Below are 14,422 nucleotides of genomic sequence, written 5' to 3'. Positions count from 1 at the left end.
GCCATATAACTACCACATTCCAGGGATTAGCACTTAGAAGTCTTTGAGGAAGGGGAAGAGGATCATTTTTTTTTTGCCTATCATGTAAACCATGGAGTTTTGGGCTGCTTTATTATGTAAAGTATAACCGGAGGAACATAACATAGCAAAACATAATGAATCCTATTGAGACAGGGCAAGCTAGGGTTATTAGGCAGTTTTAGGGATAGTGCAGGAGGGGACCTCTGAAAAATTTAGGGAGGCTTCAGAGATAAGGACAAGCAAGGGAAAGTAACCCATTCCATTAGGAAAAACAAACATGCCAGGACCAAGGACAACTTTGTTAATGCTGGTCCTGGTTTCCTTCAGGTGGTAAAGGGAGGCGGAGATTGGAGAAATGGAGAGTGGTTTAATTTATGGTCACATTAGAAGGGCAGCTGTTTAACTTCAATGCAGGGATGCCCATCCAGAGGACTGGACCATAAATTTAAAGATGCAACAAATGGGAAAAGAGAAAGCTGTTAGATAAGGAATGTGAAGATCCCGCACTCAGTAACAAATTAAGTGAGACAGCCGAGAACTAACCAATCACAAAGAGACTGGTGGAGCTTTAGAATAATGAGGGAAAGAAGGTATATATTCCCTGGGACACGACTCCACTTTGGCTTCCTTGCCCCTCCCAGGCCTGGTTCCCTGGCCTGGGAGTCCCACTTTATTTCTGCTCTTTTTCTCCTCAATAAACTTTTTCTTCTAAACAAACCTGCCTCTTCTCGCTTGCTTGCCTGAGCGTCTGCGAAGTTCCTGCTGCGCCTTCGGCTTCGTGAGACACCAACCCGTGGGGGGTCTAGTGGCTGGGGCTCAGCGCTGTCCTGCAGCCTGAAATCCGATCCCGGCTGGGAGACTAGACCTGACAATTCCGGTATCACTATTATGTGACAAAAGACATTTCAAACTATTTTCTACACACATGAATATCTATGAAAGAAAATAAAGTGAATTCCATCATCTGTCTCTTTCCCGTTAAATACCAGAAGGGCACAGTCCTTATTCTCATTTATTTGTTTTTCTGTTGGCTATCTGAATGTCTTCTTTGGAGAAGTGTCCTATCCGTTGTGATTATTCATAGTATATATGTTAGTTATTTGGGTCTATTTCTGGGTTTTTTGTTATTTTCATCTGCTGTTATAATAACAATTTTATACAAACATCTTTTTTTTTAATAATAATGTCTTAAGCTCTCCTAGAGCAAGTCTCCTCACTAGCCAAGTTTCCTTGGCTATTCTTAGATTTCTATTTTGCATATAAATGCCACTGCTTAACAATATCTGCAGAATTCCTCTCAGGTTATTTGAAGTTACAATTTATAGATTCTTTTGAAAAAAAAATAGTATTTTAGGTATCAAGTCTTCCATTTAAGATAATGTAGCAGCATTCTCTTTAATATAAGAATGTCTTAGATGCTTAGATATCTTAGGTTTAAGATAAGAATTTCATGAATTTTATCTTTCTATTTCTTTTTACTATTTTGATTTTATATTTGTTAATCTCATTGAAGCTCTTAGTAGTCTAACCAGTTCTCTGCAGGTTCTCTTAATGTTTTGTACACAGATATTAATATCGTTATATTTCCCAATTCTTTTATCATTCTTTCTTTTTGCATGATTGTGACTTCTTGTACGATGGTCCACATGGAAAGATTGGGGTTATAGTGGACTCCCTTTTGTTTTTGTTTTAGAAGTTGCTTTGAAATTTTTTCACAGTTTATTACACTTTTCTAATTTTTGACTTGCAATATCTGATGCCACTTGCTTCTGTTATATTTTCTTTTTTTTAAAGATTTATTTATTTATTTATATAAGCACTGGGTACAGTCAGAAGTGAGGGAGGATGAGAGAATTCACCAGAGCCAGAGCGGGGAGCAGAACAGGCAGACCAACGAAGTACACTGCTCAGGGGAGCAGCGGGTGGCAGGAGAGGTCTGCGCGCCATGTGGGACCCTCACCCGGGTGGCCGGGGATCGAACTGGGGCTGCAGAGGCTGCGAGCAGCTTTGCAACCCAGAGCTCAACCGCTGCGCCACCGGGTAGGCCCTGTTATATTTTCTTGATGTATACAGCAGGTCTAGGACTTCATACCAATTTTTGTTAGATTTTTTTTAAAGATATATTTATTTATTTATTTATTTATTAAAGATTTATTTATTTATTATTTATACAAGCACTGGGTACAGTCAGAAGTGCGGGAGGATGAGAGAATTCACCAGAGCCAGAGCGGGGAGCAGAGCAGGCAGAAGGACTGAAGCACACTGCTGAGGGGAGCAGCGGTCGGTAGGAGAGGTCTGCGCTCCATGTGGAACCCTCCTCTGGTGGCCGGGGAGCAGCCGGGGATCGAACCAGCGCTGCAGAGGCTGAAGGCAGCTTCGCAACCCGGCGCTCAACCGCTGCGCCACTGGGGAGGTTCTTTTGTTAGATTTTTTTTTTTTAAAGATTTATTTGCTTATACAAGAACTGGGGTACCCGCCAGATGCGCGGGAGGGTGAGAGGATTCACCAGAGACAGAGTGGGAACAGAACCGGCAGACTGACGAAATACACTGCTGAGGGGTGCAGCAGGCACAACAGGAGAGGTCTGCTGCACCATGTGGGACACTCGCCTGGATCAAGCCGACGCTGTAGAGGCTGTGTACAGCTTCACATCGCTGCGCTCAACCGCCTGTGCCACCAGGGGAGGCCCTATTTTTGTTGGATTTTTATAGTAACATTATGTTGTTTCATATTTGTTGTATCTGATGTGCATCCTTTTTTTCCCAATTCTAACTTCATTTTATTTAGTTCGATTTCTGTGTCCCCCACACCCCCACCCCAGGGTCAAACTTGTCCTGGCTGCCCACACCCACACCCACACCCAGGGACGTCCCCTTTCGCAGATCCTGAAAGCAGCTTCCATTAGCAAGTCAGTGATAACTTCACAATGGTGGGAACCAGAGGTGGGTGATCTCCCCAGGGCTGCTATAGCAACTGTCCCCATACCCTCCAGGCCTTCAGGGAGCAGCCACCCTGCTCTTGACTATCTCACTGGAGGTCACACCCTGTGATGAGGAGGCTGTTGGGGAGAGGGTGGGGCAAGGCACAGTCCTCAGGGCCAAGCAGGAATTCAAGCACATCTAGATACAGGTATAATCTCATATTGAGTTCCATTACCATCTTGCCACCTTTTACACAGTTAATTAAAAAATGATGCCTCTCACAAAACCAGTCACTCTGCAGCTATGCAACAATGGCTGCTCTGGAACATAAGCAGCAAACTCTATAATACAGTCCCAAGAGGGCCTCCCTGGTGGTGCAAGTGTTAAAGTTTCAGCTCTATCAAGCGATTGCTAACCAGCTGCTGAATGTGATCCCCGACCAGCCAGCTGACCTAACATGGCACAGCAGACCTCTCCTGTCTCACCCCTTGCTCTCCTGGGCAATCTATTTCATTAGATGTGCCTGTTGTGCTTTTTACTCTGTCTCTGGTGAATCCTCTCACCCCCTGCACCTCTGCCCAACACCCAGTTCTTGTATGTATAAATAAATAAATAAAAATAAATCTGAAAAAAATAATTAAAGTCACAAGAAGGAATAAACATAGCAGAAGAAGCCAGAGATGACCACAGAAGGAAACGGGAGGGGAAACTGTCCTGAGATCCTTGGGGATGGAGCTGCATTTGGAACAGAGGAATCCAGATCCTCAGTGGTCCTCAAAATGTTAGGTGCCCTTTGATAAATAGTGCTAGCACCAACATGTGCAGATTTTATACCAAAAAAGAAAATAAAGTATTTCGGGGGGTAGACTATGAATTTCTTTTCTTTTTCTTTAACAAAAGCCCTCATCTTCATCTCCATAGTCTCATTTGGTCAACTAGACGAGAAAAATTTTGGTTGCCCAATTTCCTAGGGAACGTAGAAACTCCCTAGATGACACTAGCCACAGCCCAGTGGCACCCACCTAACTCCCAGGTGGGGCTATAAGATAGGTCTCACTAGTATAACAGCGTCTTGGCCCAGTATTCAGAAATGCTCTTTTGATCTTCTGAGGATGCTTCAAGATCACTGTGCCTTCTTATGTCTGCTGTCCTGGGGTCATGTGAGTTTGGATTAAAGAAAGAGCCTGGGAAAGACTTTTCTTAGTCCTTAAGATAAATCAATCTGTGCTATTGAGGGTGGGAAGTTCACTAAAAGGCAGGAACAATGAGTTGTAGAGGCCAATAAAGGGGATTTTGTGAAATAACACATCCATGTAGTCTGATTTAGAGTTTTAGTTAGTTCCAACAACAGGAGTTTTAATTTGACATTAGATTCAATGGTTGGAAAGAGGAGCAGAGTGAGGAGCTGACAGCAAAGGAAGAAATAAATGATATGTTAGCCAGACCAGTGGGAGGCATTGCGAGGAAAGCTCAAAACATGTACTATGATCTTCCTGAAGTTACTAACAAGAAATAATTATCCACAGAGTATCAAGAGCACTGTGCGTGCCTATGAGCTAGAGAGACGCTGTAGAGATCAACAGCAAGAAACTTGGCAGGGAGAATCAACGGAACCTTAATGATTACCTTGAGCTTTTTCATGATCCAGGGTTCTAAAAGACTAATTTAAGCTTTTTTATGGTATGTTGTTCTCAAAATGGGTGCAGATAACCCAAGTTTAGCTATGCTCTTGTGCAGAGAGGATACAGCCTTTAGTTTTTACTGCAGTTTCAGACACAGAAAGTTTTATCCACCTTAGTCTTTCCCTCAAACTATGATGCTGGAATTTTCAGCATACTGAAAGTACTACATTTAATGGCACAAAAAAGTTTGGATTAGAGATAAAGTCAGAGGGACAGTTTCAGGCTGAGTTGTAAGTAAAAAATGGGCACAAATATTCATCAATATCATAAAATATTTTCTGTAAGGGATGGTTTGACACTGCACTTATTCCTAGTGACTGCATGGAATGGTGAAGGGAGTGAAAGCATAAGAGGACATAGTTTTATGAAGGGGTTGGGGGTGTTTAAAGGGTTTGGAATTGCCTTAGAATGAAACTATAGGGACTATAAATAATATTCACTTACAGCAAAAAAAATTAAAGTCAATTTTGCCGAGTGATATGTGGTCATCTCTGCTTAGTCCAGCTTCTACAGGAAAAAAGTCATAAAGTATAGAGTCAGATATCTAAAGATCAGGAAGAAACCTCAGTGAAGAATCAAGTTAACCCCCCTGGCTATGGGTGAGTAAATTTGTGAGATGAAGGGAAACTGAGAATGTCTAAAGGAAAATAAATGTCTGGGTGGGGTAGAGAGCAGGCTTTGGCTGCTTCCATCTCTTACTCTAGCTTCATGATCTGTGTTGACTCAGTTTACCAAACAACCATATTATCTCATTGAGCAAACCTTTGTCATGAAATACAGCTGAGTACATCTACTTTGACTGAGAACAACCAGGGAAGCTATTCTCCAAATCTCTGCATGATTGGCACATGACCCGGGAGAAAATATAGGAAAAAATTGTAAAGGACATTTATTTTATAAGCAAATTTGCTCCACAATGACAGTCTTCATTACAGAAAAGTTCAAGCTAAGACTAAATTCTAATTGGTTCAGGGAACTGTGTATTGGACAGATCACTTTCCTATTAAAATGAAGACAATAATAAAAGTAAGTAGTGTTTATTGAGGCCCTTCTCTGGGATACACACTATACTAGGTACTTCTCTTTAAATTTCAACAAACAAAACATTATTATCACCATGTTACAAATCCATAAACTTTTAAATCTTAGGAAAATTGACTTATCAAAGGCAATATTGCCAGTAAGATGCAAATACATCTAAAACTTGTTCCCAGTTTGATAACTTCCAGTGTCTATATTTTACCAACATACCTTTCCACTTTTAAAAATTCCAAATTCTGCAGCTCTAAAATATCTTGCTTCTTCAAAGATTATGTGAAGGCAAACATGAAATCTGGAGCACACACTTGTCTGAATATGAGGTGAAAGTCTAGAGTGCTCAAATCACATGAGCAATGGTCTCGTTTTCAGACAAGTCTAAACTTCCACTTTGATATTCTTCTCCATAGGAGAAGTATGATGCTGGCTCAAATTTATCAGAGCCTAAGACCTCTGCCTTTCCAGATATAAGCTCACAGAACAGTGTATTCATAAGACTCTTCATCTGTATGTAGTGGTATTGCCACATTTCTCTCATTTCTGTGGCAATTATGTGGTTTATTGGTCTTCAGCTGTGTTAGAATAGTACTTGTGGGCCTCCCTTGGTGGTGCAGGTGGTTGAGCGCAGCGCTGTGAAGCTGTCCGCAGCCTCTGCAGTGCGGATTCTATCCCTGGCCAGGGAGCTACCCACATGGCGTAGCAGACCTCTCCTGTCTCACCTGCTGCTCCCCTCAGCAGTGTATTTCCTCAGTCTGCTGGTTCTGTTCCCCACTCTGTCTCTGGTGAATCCTCTCACCCTCCCATGAATCTGGCCTGTACCCCTGTTCTTGTATAAATAAATAAATAAACAAGCAAATAAATAAATAACTCTTTAAAAAAAAAAGAATAGCACTTCACTTGTCACAAACCTCTCCTCCTGTAGGTCACTATGTCAAGTTAATCTTGTTTACCAACACATTTGAACTATCTTGGCTTTGTTTCATTTCTTAAATCCACCTACTCAATAAGGAAGGACTGTGCTATCCCAAAATGAAGTTTCTCTTATTTTTTTTCCCAAGCGACTATGTGCACACAGTATTTGGTCTGTGAAGGAAAAGGAGAGTTTTCCTCTCTTCTTAGCTGACATACACACACCTAGAATAAAGAAAGAGTTGTGGTAAAGAGTTGATTCCCAACAAAAAACTATGAACCAGAGACACTTTTAGGGGGGCGGGGGCGGGAGGGGAGGGATTGGGGTCAGAATGGGGGGGCTGCAATTGTATGGGGAATATAACAATAAAATTTATTATTAAAAAAAATAAATAAAAAAAATAAAGAGTTGATTCCCATTTGATTACTATTTTATAACTCAATTTCCTGGAATCAGTGTCTTTTCATACTTGTTTTTATAGTAATTGTTATCTGGCTTCTAGAATAGGGCTTGTTATAGAAGCAGTTCACTGTGAATATTTGTGTTTGAAGTGATAGACATGAACTTACAGTAGTAATGTTCTCCTTCTCACTTGAATACTTCCAGCTACAGTGATTTCTCGGTTTTAATCTTAATGATTAAACTTTTGTTTAATTACCATCATAATTTCACATGTTCTGCATAATTCTTTTTAGCTTAAGTAATCCTTGTTGGCAGTTTGTGTCATGTTAGAAAGTGGAGGTATGGAAAAGATGGCACAGGGGAGAGAGGAATCTAAGATCTTTCCACAAGGAGAGATGAGTCATCATTAACCAGCCAGGAGTCAGTCATCTTATAAAATCACTTCTTGACATTGGGAAAGGATGCTTTTCTTTGAAACTGTTAACAGACACAGATATAACAATGGATGTATTAACCCAGCGATGGACTGTAAAAAGTTATAAATTTCTATTTCAGAAATAGAATGGAGTCTAAAGAGGGTTGATGCCAACATTTTGGGGTAATGGAAAATGGCTTTCTTTCTTCTCTTAAATCCACCTGAAGTAGTAAATGAAGTATCTCATGAAATTTCAGATTAGTTCATTGGAGATATGGGAAAATGTCTCTTGGTTAGTAATAGGGGTGGAAATGATGATGGTAATAATATCAGAAATAATTACCAAGCACTAGTTCCCAAACCAGAAGACACTCTAATTTGATAAACAAGAATTCCAACTTCACCTAGTGAACTCTGTTGGCAGTACTGAGGTTTCCACCTAATATCTTCTCATACTCTGTAAAAGTCTGTGTGTGTGTGTGTGTGGGGGGGGGGTGCATATGTGGAGGAAGTATATTTCTGAGAATGAACAGGGGCTATCTCTTTCTTTGTCAATCTTAGATGTTGGCCAGATCTCAGGTAGAAGACAATCCTAACTTATTTAAGTGCTTATTTGAGCCCTTTGTCACATTCATTTACTTTATTTTGCTAGTATTATGTGTCAGGCACTATTCCAAGCTCTTTACAAATACTAATCATTTACAATCCTCTTAATAACTCTACAGGATAGTATTATTATCACCCTTATTTTACAGATGACATGGATGGCTTATTATTACATAACTACTGAACATCTCTCTACTCTCATTCACATCCCAGTTCTCTGTGATACTGTGTGGGGGCTTCCGACAAAGAAGATGCTCAAAACCCTTGGCCACGTCATGGAGTCTCCCAATCACACTAACCTGGATCCTTCTGTTTTCTTCCTCCTGGGCATCCCAGGTCTGGAACGGTTCCACCTGTGGCTCTCACTCCCCGTGTGCTGCCTGGGCACAGCCACAATTGTGGGCAACATAACCATCCTGATTGTTGTTGCTACTGAGCCAGCCCTGCACAAGCCTGTGTACCTGTTCCTGTGCATGCTTTCCACTATTGACTTGGCTGCCTCCTTCTCTACCGTCCCCAAGCTTCTGGCCATCCTCTGGTGTGGAGCCGGACACATCTCAGCCTCTGCCTGCCTGGCACAGATGTTCTTCATTCATGCCTTCTGCATGATGGAGTCCACTGTGCTGCTTGCCATGGCATTTGATCGCTATGTGGCCATTTGCCACCCACTCCGATATGCCACAATCCTCACTGACACCATCATTGCACGCATTGGTGTGGTAGCGATGATGCGGGGTTCCATGCTCATGCTTCCCTGTCCTTTCCTCATAAGGCGTTTGAACTTCTGCCAGAGTCACGTGATCCCACACACATACTGTGAGCACATGGCCGTGGTGAAGCTAGCTTGTGGAGACACCAGACCTAACCGTGTGTACGGGCTGACAGCAGCCCTGTTGGTCATTGGCGTGGACTTGTTCTGCATTGGTTTGTCCTATGTCCTCATTGCGCGAGCAGTCCTTCGCCTCTCATCCCATGAAGCTCGGTCTAAGGCCCTCGGAACCTGTGGCTCCCATGTCTGTGTCATCCTAATCTCTTATACACCAGCCCTCTTCTCCTTTTTCACCCATCGCTTTGGCCACCATGTTCCACTCCATATTCATATTCTTTTGGCCAATGTCTATCTGCTCTTCCCACCTGCTCTGAACCCTGTAGTGTATGGAGTTAAGACCAAAGAGATTCGGGAAAAGGTTGTCAGGGTGTTTCAAAGAGGGCAGGGAGCTGGGGTCAAGGCATTTGAATGATTCAGGAAGATAAAAGGAACTTAGTGCAACAGTATAGAAGCTTTCCAAATTGTATAATCTTCAGTATTTGAGACTGGAAAGAGATTTCAATTGGGGGATTATGTCCTCCATAGAATGTCCTAGGTCATTTCCAAGAATAATAAATCACGGAAGATGTCAAGATATTTCAGCATGTTTAAGTTGCAATCTAGGTTAAAAGTGTCTCTGAATAATCCTAGGGGATTTCCTCATTTCTTGGCCCTCTCAAAACTCCAGGCATGGATTTCTAACCTCATGCTTTAGGCTAGAGCTGCTGTGTTACCTCTACAAAGATCAGAAGATGGGCTCATACAGTCACAGTTAAAGGAAATGAAATTGTAAGGCATTTACATGCTTTCGCATAAGTCCTGTATTTCTCTATCAAAACCTGAAACCAAAAAGAGGAAGGGATTCACCAATACCCACAATATTAACAAATAGCAGTGCAAGGGCTTGAAATCTAATATCCTGTGGTTCAGAAGAATAAGACTTCAACAGGTAAGGGCATGGGAGAGGTCAAGAATAACTCTGCTTCTAAATTTTGTATATTCATCCCACAAATATAATCCTATCAGTCCCTGACAAGCAGTGTACATACAACTGGAAGTACCTTTTAAAAGTCATTTGACTCTTATCTCTGAACCTATAAAAGACAGTCACTTTCTCAAACCATTCAGAGTAGGAGGTCTCATTGATTTTACAATTTATTTATAAGAGGACCAAATTGATCTTAGTTTCTTAATTCTAGCTAACACGTTGTAATGCAAAGTTGTTGACTGTGTTTGTGAAACTGGGATTGGAAATTTGTTGCTCTATGTTCTGAGTCTTCTGTTTTCCAAAAAGAAAAGTTTTGGACAATGACCCTAATACATTTCATTAGCAATTTTAGTGTTTTAATTTTGAACATATTGACACATACATTATCTGCTTGTCCTCCACTCACCATGCCATCCATGTTGTTAGGTGGAGGAGACACAGAACCCACTGCTGGAAATTCAGACCTGTCACGCTTGGAGAATATTAATTCTCAGGACAGAACACTGAGTGCCAGCTTTCAAAGCTTCTATTCTCAGAAATATAAATATTTTGATTCTGATAATTCACATGGGGGAATAGTTTGAAAATATTAGAATTCATTCAGAAATGATGAACATTGTCTAATTTTCAAAATAAAAACAAGCATTCCACTGTTCTATAGAAAAATTGCCAGCGCTGGTTTTCATTCTAATCTCAAAATGAATTATTCTTAGCAGATTTTAAATAGTTTTATAAAGTTCTAAATATCATAGTTCAGCTGTCCCCAAGTCTGGATCAATTCTGTGTTCCGTGTCATCCTTAAAGTGTGGAATAATTTGGAAAACCATTTGTTCATAATTTCTCATTTTAACTAGAGTTCATTGTTAAAGGGCTGTGGTTTTACTTTCTTCACGGTTTGCAATCACTGGTCCAACCATTGTGGAGAGCTGTGCGGAGATTTCTGGACCTACTAAACATAGATCTTCCATATGATCCAGCAATTCCACTCCTAGGTATTTACCCAAAGGACACAGAGACATCAATTCCAAAGAGCAACTGCACCCCTATGTTTATAGCATCACTGTTTACAATACAATAGCTAAGCTTTGGCAACAGCCCAAATGCCCAAAAATAAATGCCTGGATCAAGAAGATGTGGTACATATACACCATGGATATTACTCAGCATTCAAAAAAGATAAACACATGCAATTTGCAGCAACATGGATGGTGCTGGAAGGGATCATGCTCAGCAAAATAAGCCAGAAAGAAAAAGAAAAATACCGGATGGTCTCACTCATAGCAGGAATCTAGAAAACTTAAGTAAGGGACCAGGAAAATGAATAACTATAAGAAAGTGAAAATCAAAATCAACAAAAAACTATGAACCAGAGACACTTTTTTGGGGGGGTGGGGGGCGGGAGGGGAGGGATTGGGGTCAGAATGGGGGGGTTGCAATTGTATGGGGGAATATAAAAATAAAATTTATTATTTAAAAAAAATAAATTGGTATACTTATAGATCTCCTGTGCATCATGGTTTCCAGATTGCCCTAATTTCCATTCCATGAAGGAAAATTAATTTATTGGAAGTAAACACTCTCATTTCTACTCCTCACATGTCCTTGTGACATATGCAGCCATTATTTCCTCCTTTCCTGTATAGCAGGCCTTTGGATAACATCATTTCTTACAACAGCAAATTCCAACTGAAGTGGAATCAATCGGATTTTTTGTTATTAGTCATTTCACTTAAAGTTGCAGTTTTCAAAAAGCTACTGATGGCATTAAGTGAAGACTCACTGCATTCATCTATTACAAATTCCTTATTTCTGATGAAGCGCTTTTCAAATCATATTCATTGGTGCTCAGACCATCATTTACTTCTATTTCTTTTGTCACAGCTTATTTGATTTTATTGGCACGTTTAGCCAATGGCAAGATTTTCCTTGACCTTAAGGACTTTTCCTTATTCAGTTTCCTGAAATTATTTTTGGAGCCAATTATTTCTGTTTTGATTTCTACTCCTTGTCTTCATTATAATCTGACTTAAATCATAAATTGGGATTGGGATTGGGAATTGACCATTGTCAAAGTCAAATATCTGTTATCAAAGTCACCTGGAATCTTTTTCATTTGGACTACCTTACAACGCACTGCATAATAGCAAGACATATCTACTCCAAATTATATTGGCTGCAGTTTCTGTGGTATTACACAATCCCAGCTCTCCTTCTATGTCTGTATTTTCCTTCTTGTACTCAAAGAAATTTTATTAGATCAAAAACAAAGCTTTATTGAAGTCCACGAGGAAGAAATAATAAAACCAATTTTCCAAAATTAAGTGCAATAAAGTTAGCAATAAAAACATAGTCACTCTAGATAATAAACAATTACAAATGTTAATGATATATAAATATCTAATAAAATTGGTATAGACTTCTCCAGTTAAAATTGCTCTAAGCAATTTTATATTTAAAACAGAATGGAAACTCTATACATTATAAGGAATTTGCTTTATATAAGACCTTCTCAAAAATCTTTGTGAAGGGAACAAACTTGAAAAATATTATGTGTCTCTCCTGAGGAAAGGGTTGGCTAGTTTTTTATCCAGTAAAATATCATATCCACTTTTTCACAAAAAGTACATTTATTGTTACATATTTATTATAAAAAAATAATCTGGTCATCAAAATTAGAAAAAAATATATAAAATCTCCATCTATTTAATAAACACTTATGTGGTCTTATAAATTCTCTTTGGAAGAACATTCAATGTGCTAGTTGTCTATTATTAATTGTGTAATTTGTGACTAATGACATATCATCTTATTACTATTAATGTATTTACCTGGACATATATTCATGTTAATGAATTTTAAAGATACACTGATAAATACTACTGCAAGGAAAAACAAAAAAATGTATTATGAAAATTAATTTTAAAATAGTAACTTAATGAATGACTGTGTGAATAAATCATTCACATTATTTAAATAAATATATTCAACTTGTTGCCCCAGGAACTTCGCAAAACTTTATTGGGAAATGAACTAAGCTCTAAAGTGGTATTAGTTTCCATTAAAATAACTCTTTTCTGATCTATATCCAGCTGTCTTTCTGCATACACGTACACGCATTTTGATCAATATATTCGTGCACACATGCATTCACACGTGCACACATGCGTACACACACACACACGTTTAGGTAGTTATCAGTGTCTGGGCATTCTGGAGGTGAGCTGGATTCCAATGAACTTGTTTCTGCAACAGCTCTATTTTCTGTCATATGTCATTTTCCACCACACTTTAGGACTTAAGCCAGATTCTCTTTTATTACATCAAATATGACATGATCGCTTGCATTTCTTCCCCTTTTCCTCCACCAAATACACACCTTAGTTAACTCTTACTCAAACATTTGGCCTAACCACAAGCTGCTGTTTTTTCAAGATATCCTCCTCGGACAGCAAGACTGTACAGACTTTCCCATTTTACGCTGTCATATCTTTTGGTAGTTTTGCTTCAAGGCATTTATCCTGCTATAATGACATGTTTGTTTATTTAGTATTTTATCTCCATACCCCATCTAGACCTCAATTTCCATGAAGACAAGCACCACTACAGTTTTTTTGATCATTTTATGTGTTCCACATAGGAACTAAATATGTTTTTTTGGAATGAGTGAATACTTTCACCTTTCGGAGAGTGTGTTTTTTTAAAAAACAGCCTCTAACCAGAGAATTTAGAATTCTCTAAGCTTTTGGACTCAGTAATAATACAAACACCCTAATAAAACAGCCTGGCTTTTTTTGGTCCATCTTGGTTTCATAAATGAGCATATTTTTCTGTTTGTGTAAGTTCTCAGCTTACACAATTGGAAAGATGTCTCAGAGTTAATCTCCTTCCCTGTCTTTTGGGATTTAACATCCTAGGAATTCGGCTTTCTCTGTGGGCCTTTCTCTCTTCATATCTCCAAAGGAGGTTTATTTTCCTTAGATCACTGAACTGCTTATTACTCTCCATACATTCCAGAAGCTCATAGTTTCTATATTGTGAATCAGCTGAGGACTCATCTTCATCTCATGTGAAAGATCATTTCTCAAAAAGTTGTGTCTTTGTTCAGTAGAAACCTCTGCCATCACTAGCCCTGGATGTGAGTGTCTGCTCATAACCACAGTAAGTAATAAAACCTTGAAGTGGTTCTATTGGCTAAATCCTTAAGCATCCAATCGTTCTTCCTTAACCCTTTATTATATTGTTTTGGCAACATTCTGCATAAGAGACTGGCCTTCTCCTCTGCCCTAGCAGGGCATGGAAGCTTGGAGAGACTTTTCAATGGGATTAGGGTTAGAATTAGAAAATATAAGTTTCTTAAGATGCTCTAGAAGTTACCTCATCTATAAATAACTACCAGATTCTTCAGGATTAATATCTTAACTCTTTTACATCCTAGACTCACATTTTCAATACTGCTAACTTCTAATTATGTAAAAGTTTTAATAAGATTCTTTTCTTTCCATAAGCTCAAACCTGCCTATTCTCTTACCACAAATATCAATCAAGAAAAGGCAGTTTAAAAAGGGGGGGAGGGAATATCAAAGATACAAGGCTATCTATTTGATATAAGGATGCATAGTAATAAGTAAGTG

General features: G+C 39.3%; 1 protein-coding gene across 1 annotated transcript; it reads left to right on the top strand.

The window, feature by feature from the left end:
- Nucleotides 1-8,246: 8,246 nt before the first annotated feature.
- Nucleotides 8,247-9,236, top strand: LOC311182116 (olfactory receptor 52P1; the record flags this gene model as incomplete). Its single annotated transcript, XM_084250716.1, has 1 exon — nucleotides 8,247-9,236. One exon carries the CDS (start codon nucleotides 8,247-8,249, stop codon nucleotides 9,234-9,236), a length of 990 nt encoding a protein of 329 aa, XP_084106842.1.
- Nucleotides 9,237-14,422: the final 5,186 nt, after the last annotated feature.

Source organism: Talpa europaea (assembly GCF_964194135.1).
Source record: "Talpa europaea genome assembly, chromosome: 1".
Taxonomy (NCBI): domain Eukaryota; kingdom Metazoa; phylum Chordata; class Mammalia; order Eulipotyphla; family Talpidae; genus Talpa; species Talpa europaea.
This window is presented reverse-complemented; position numbering and strand designations above follow the sequence as displayed.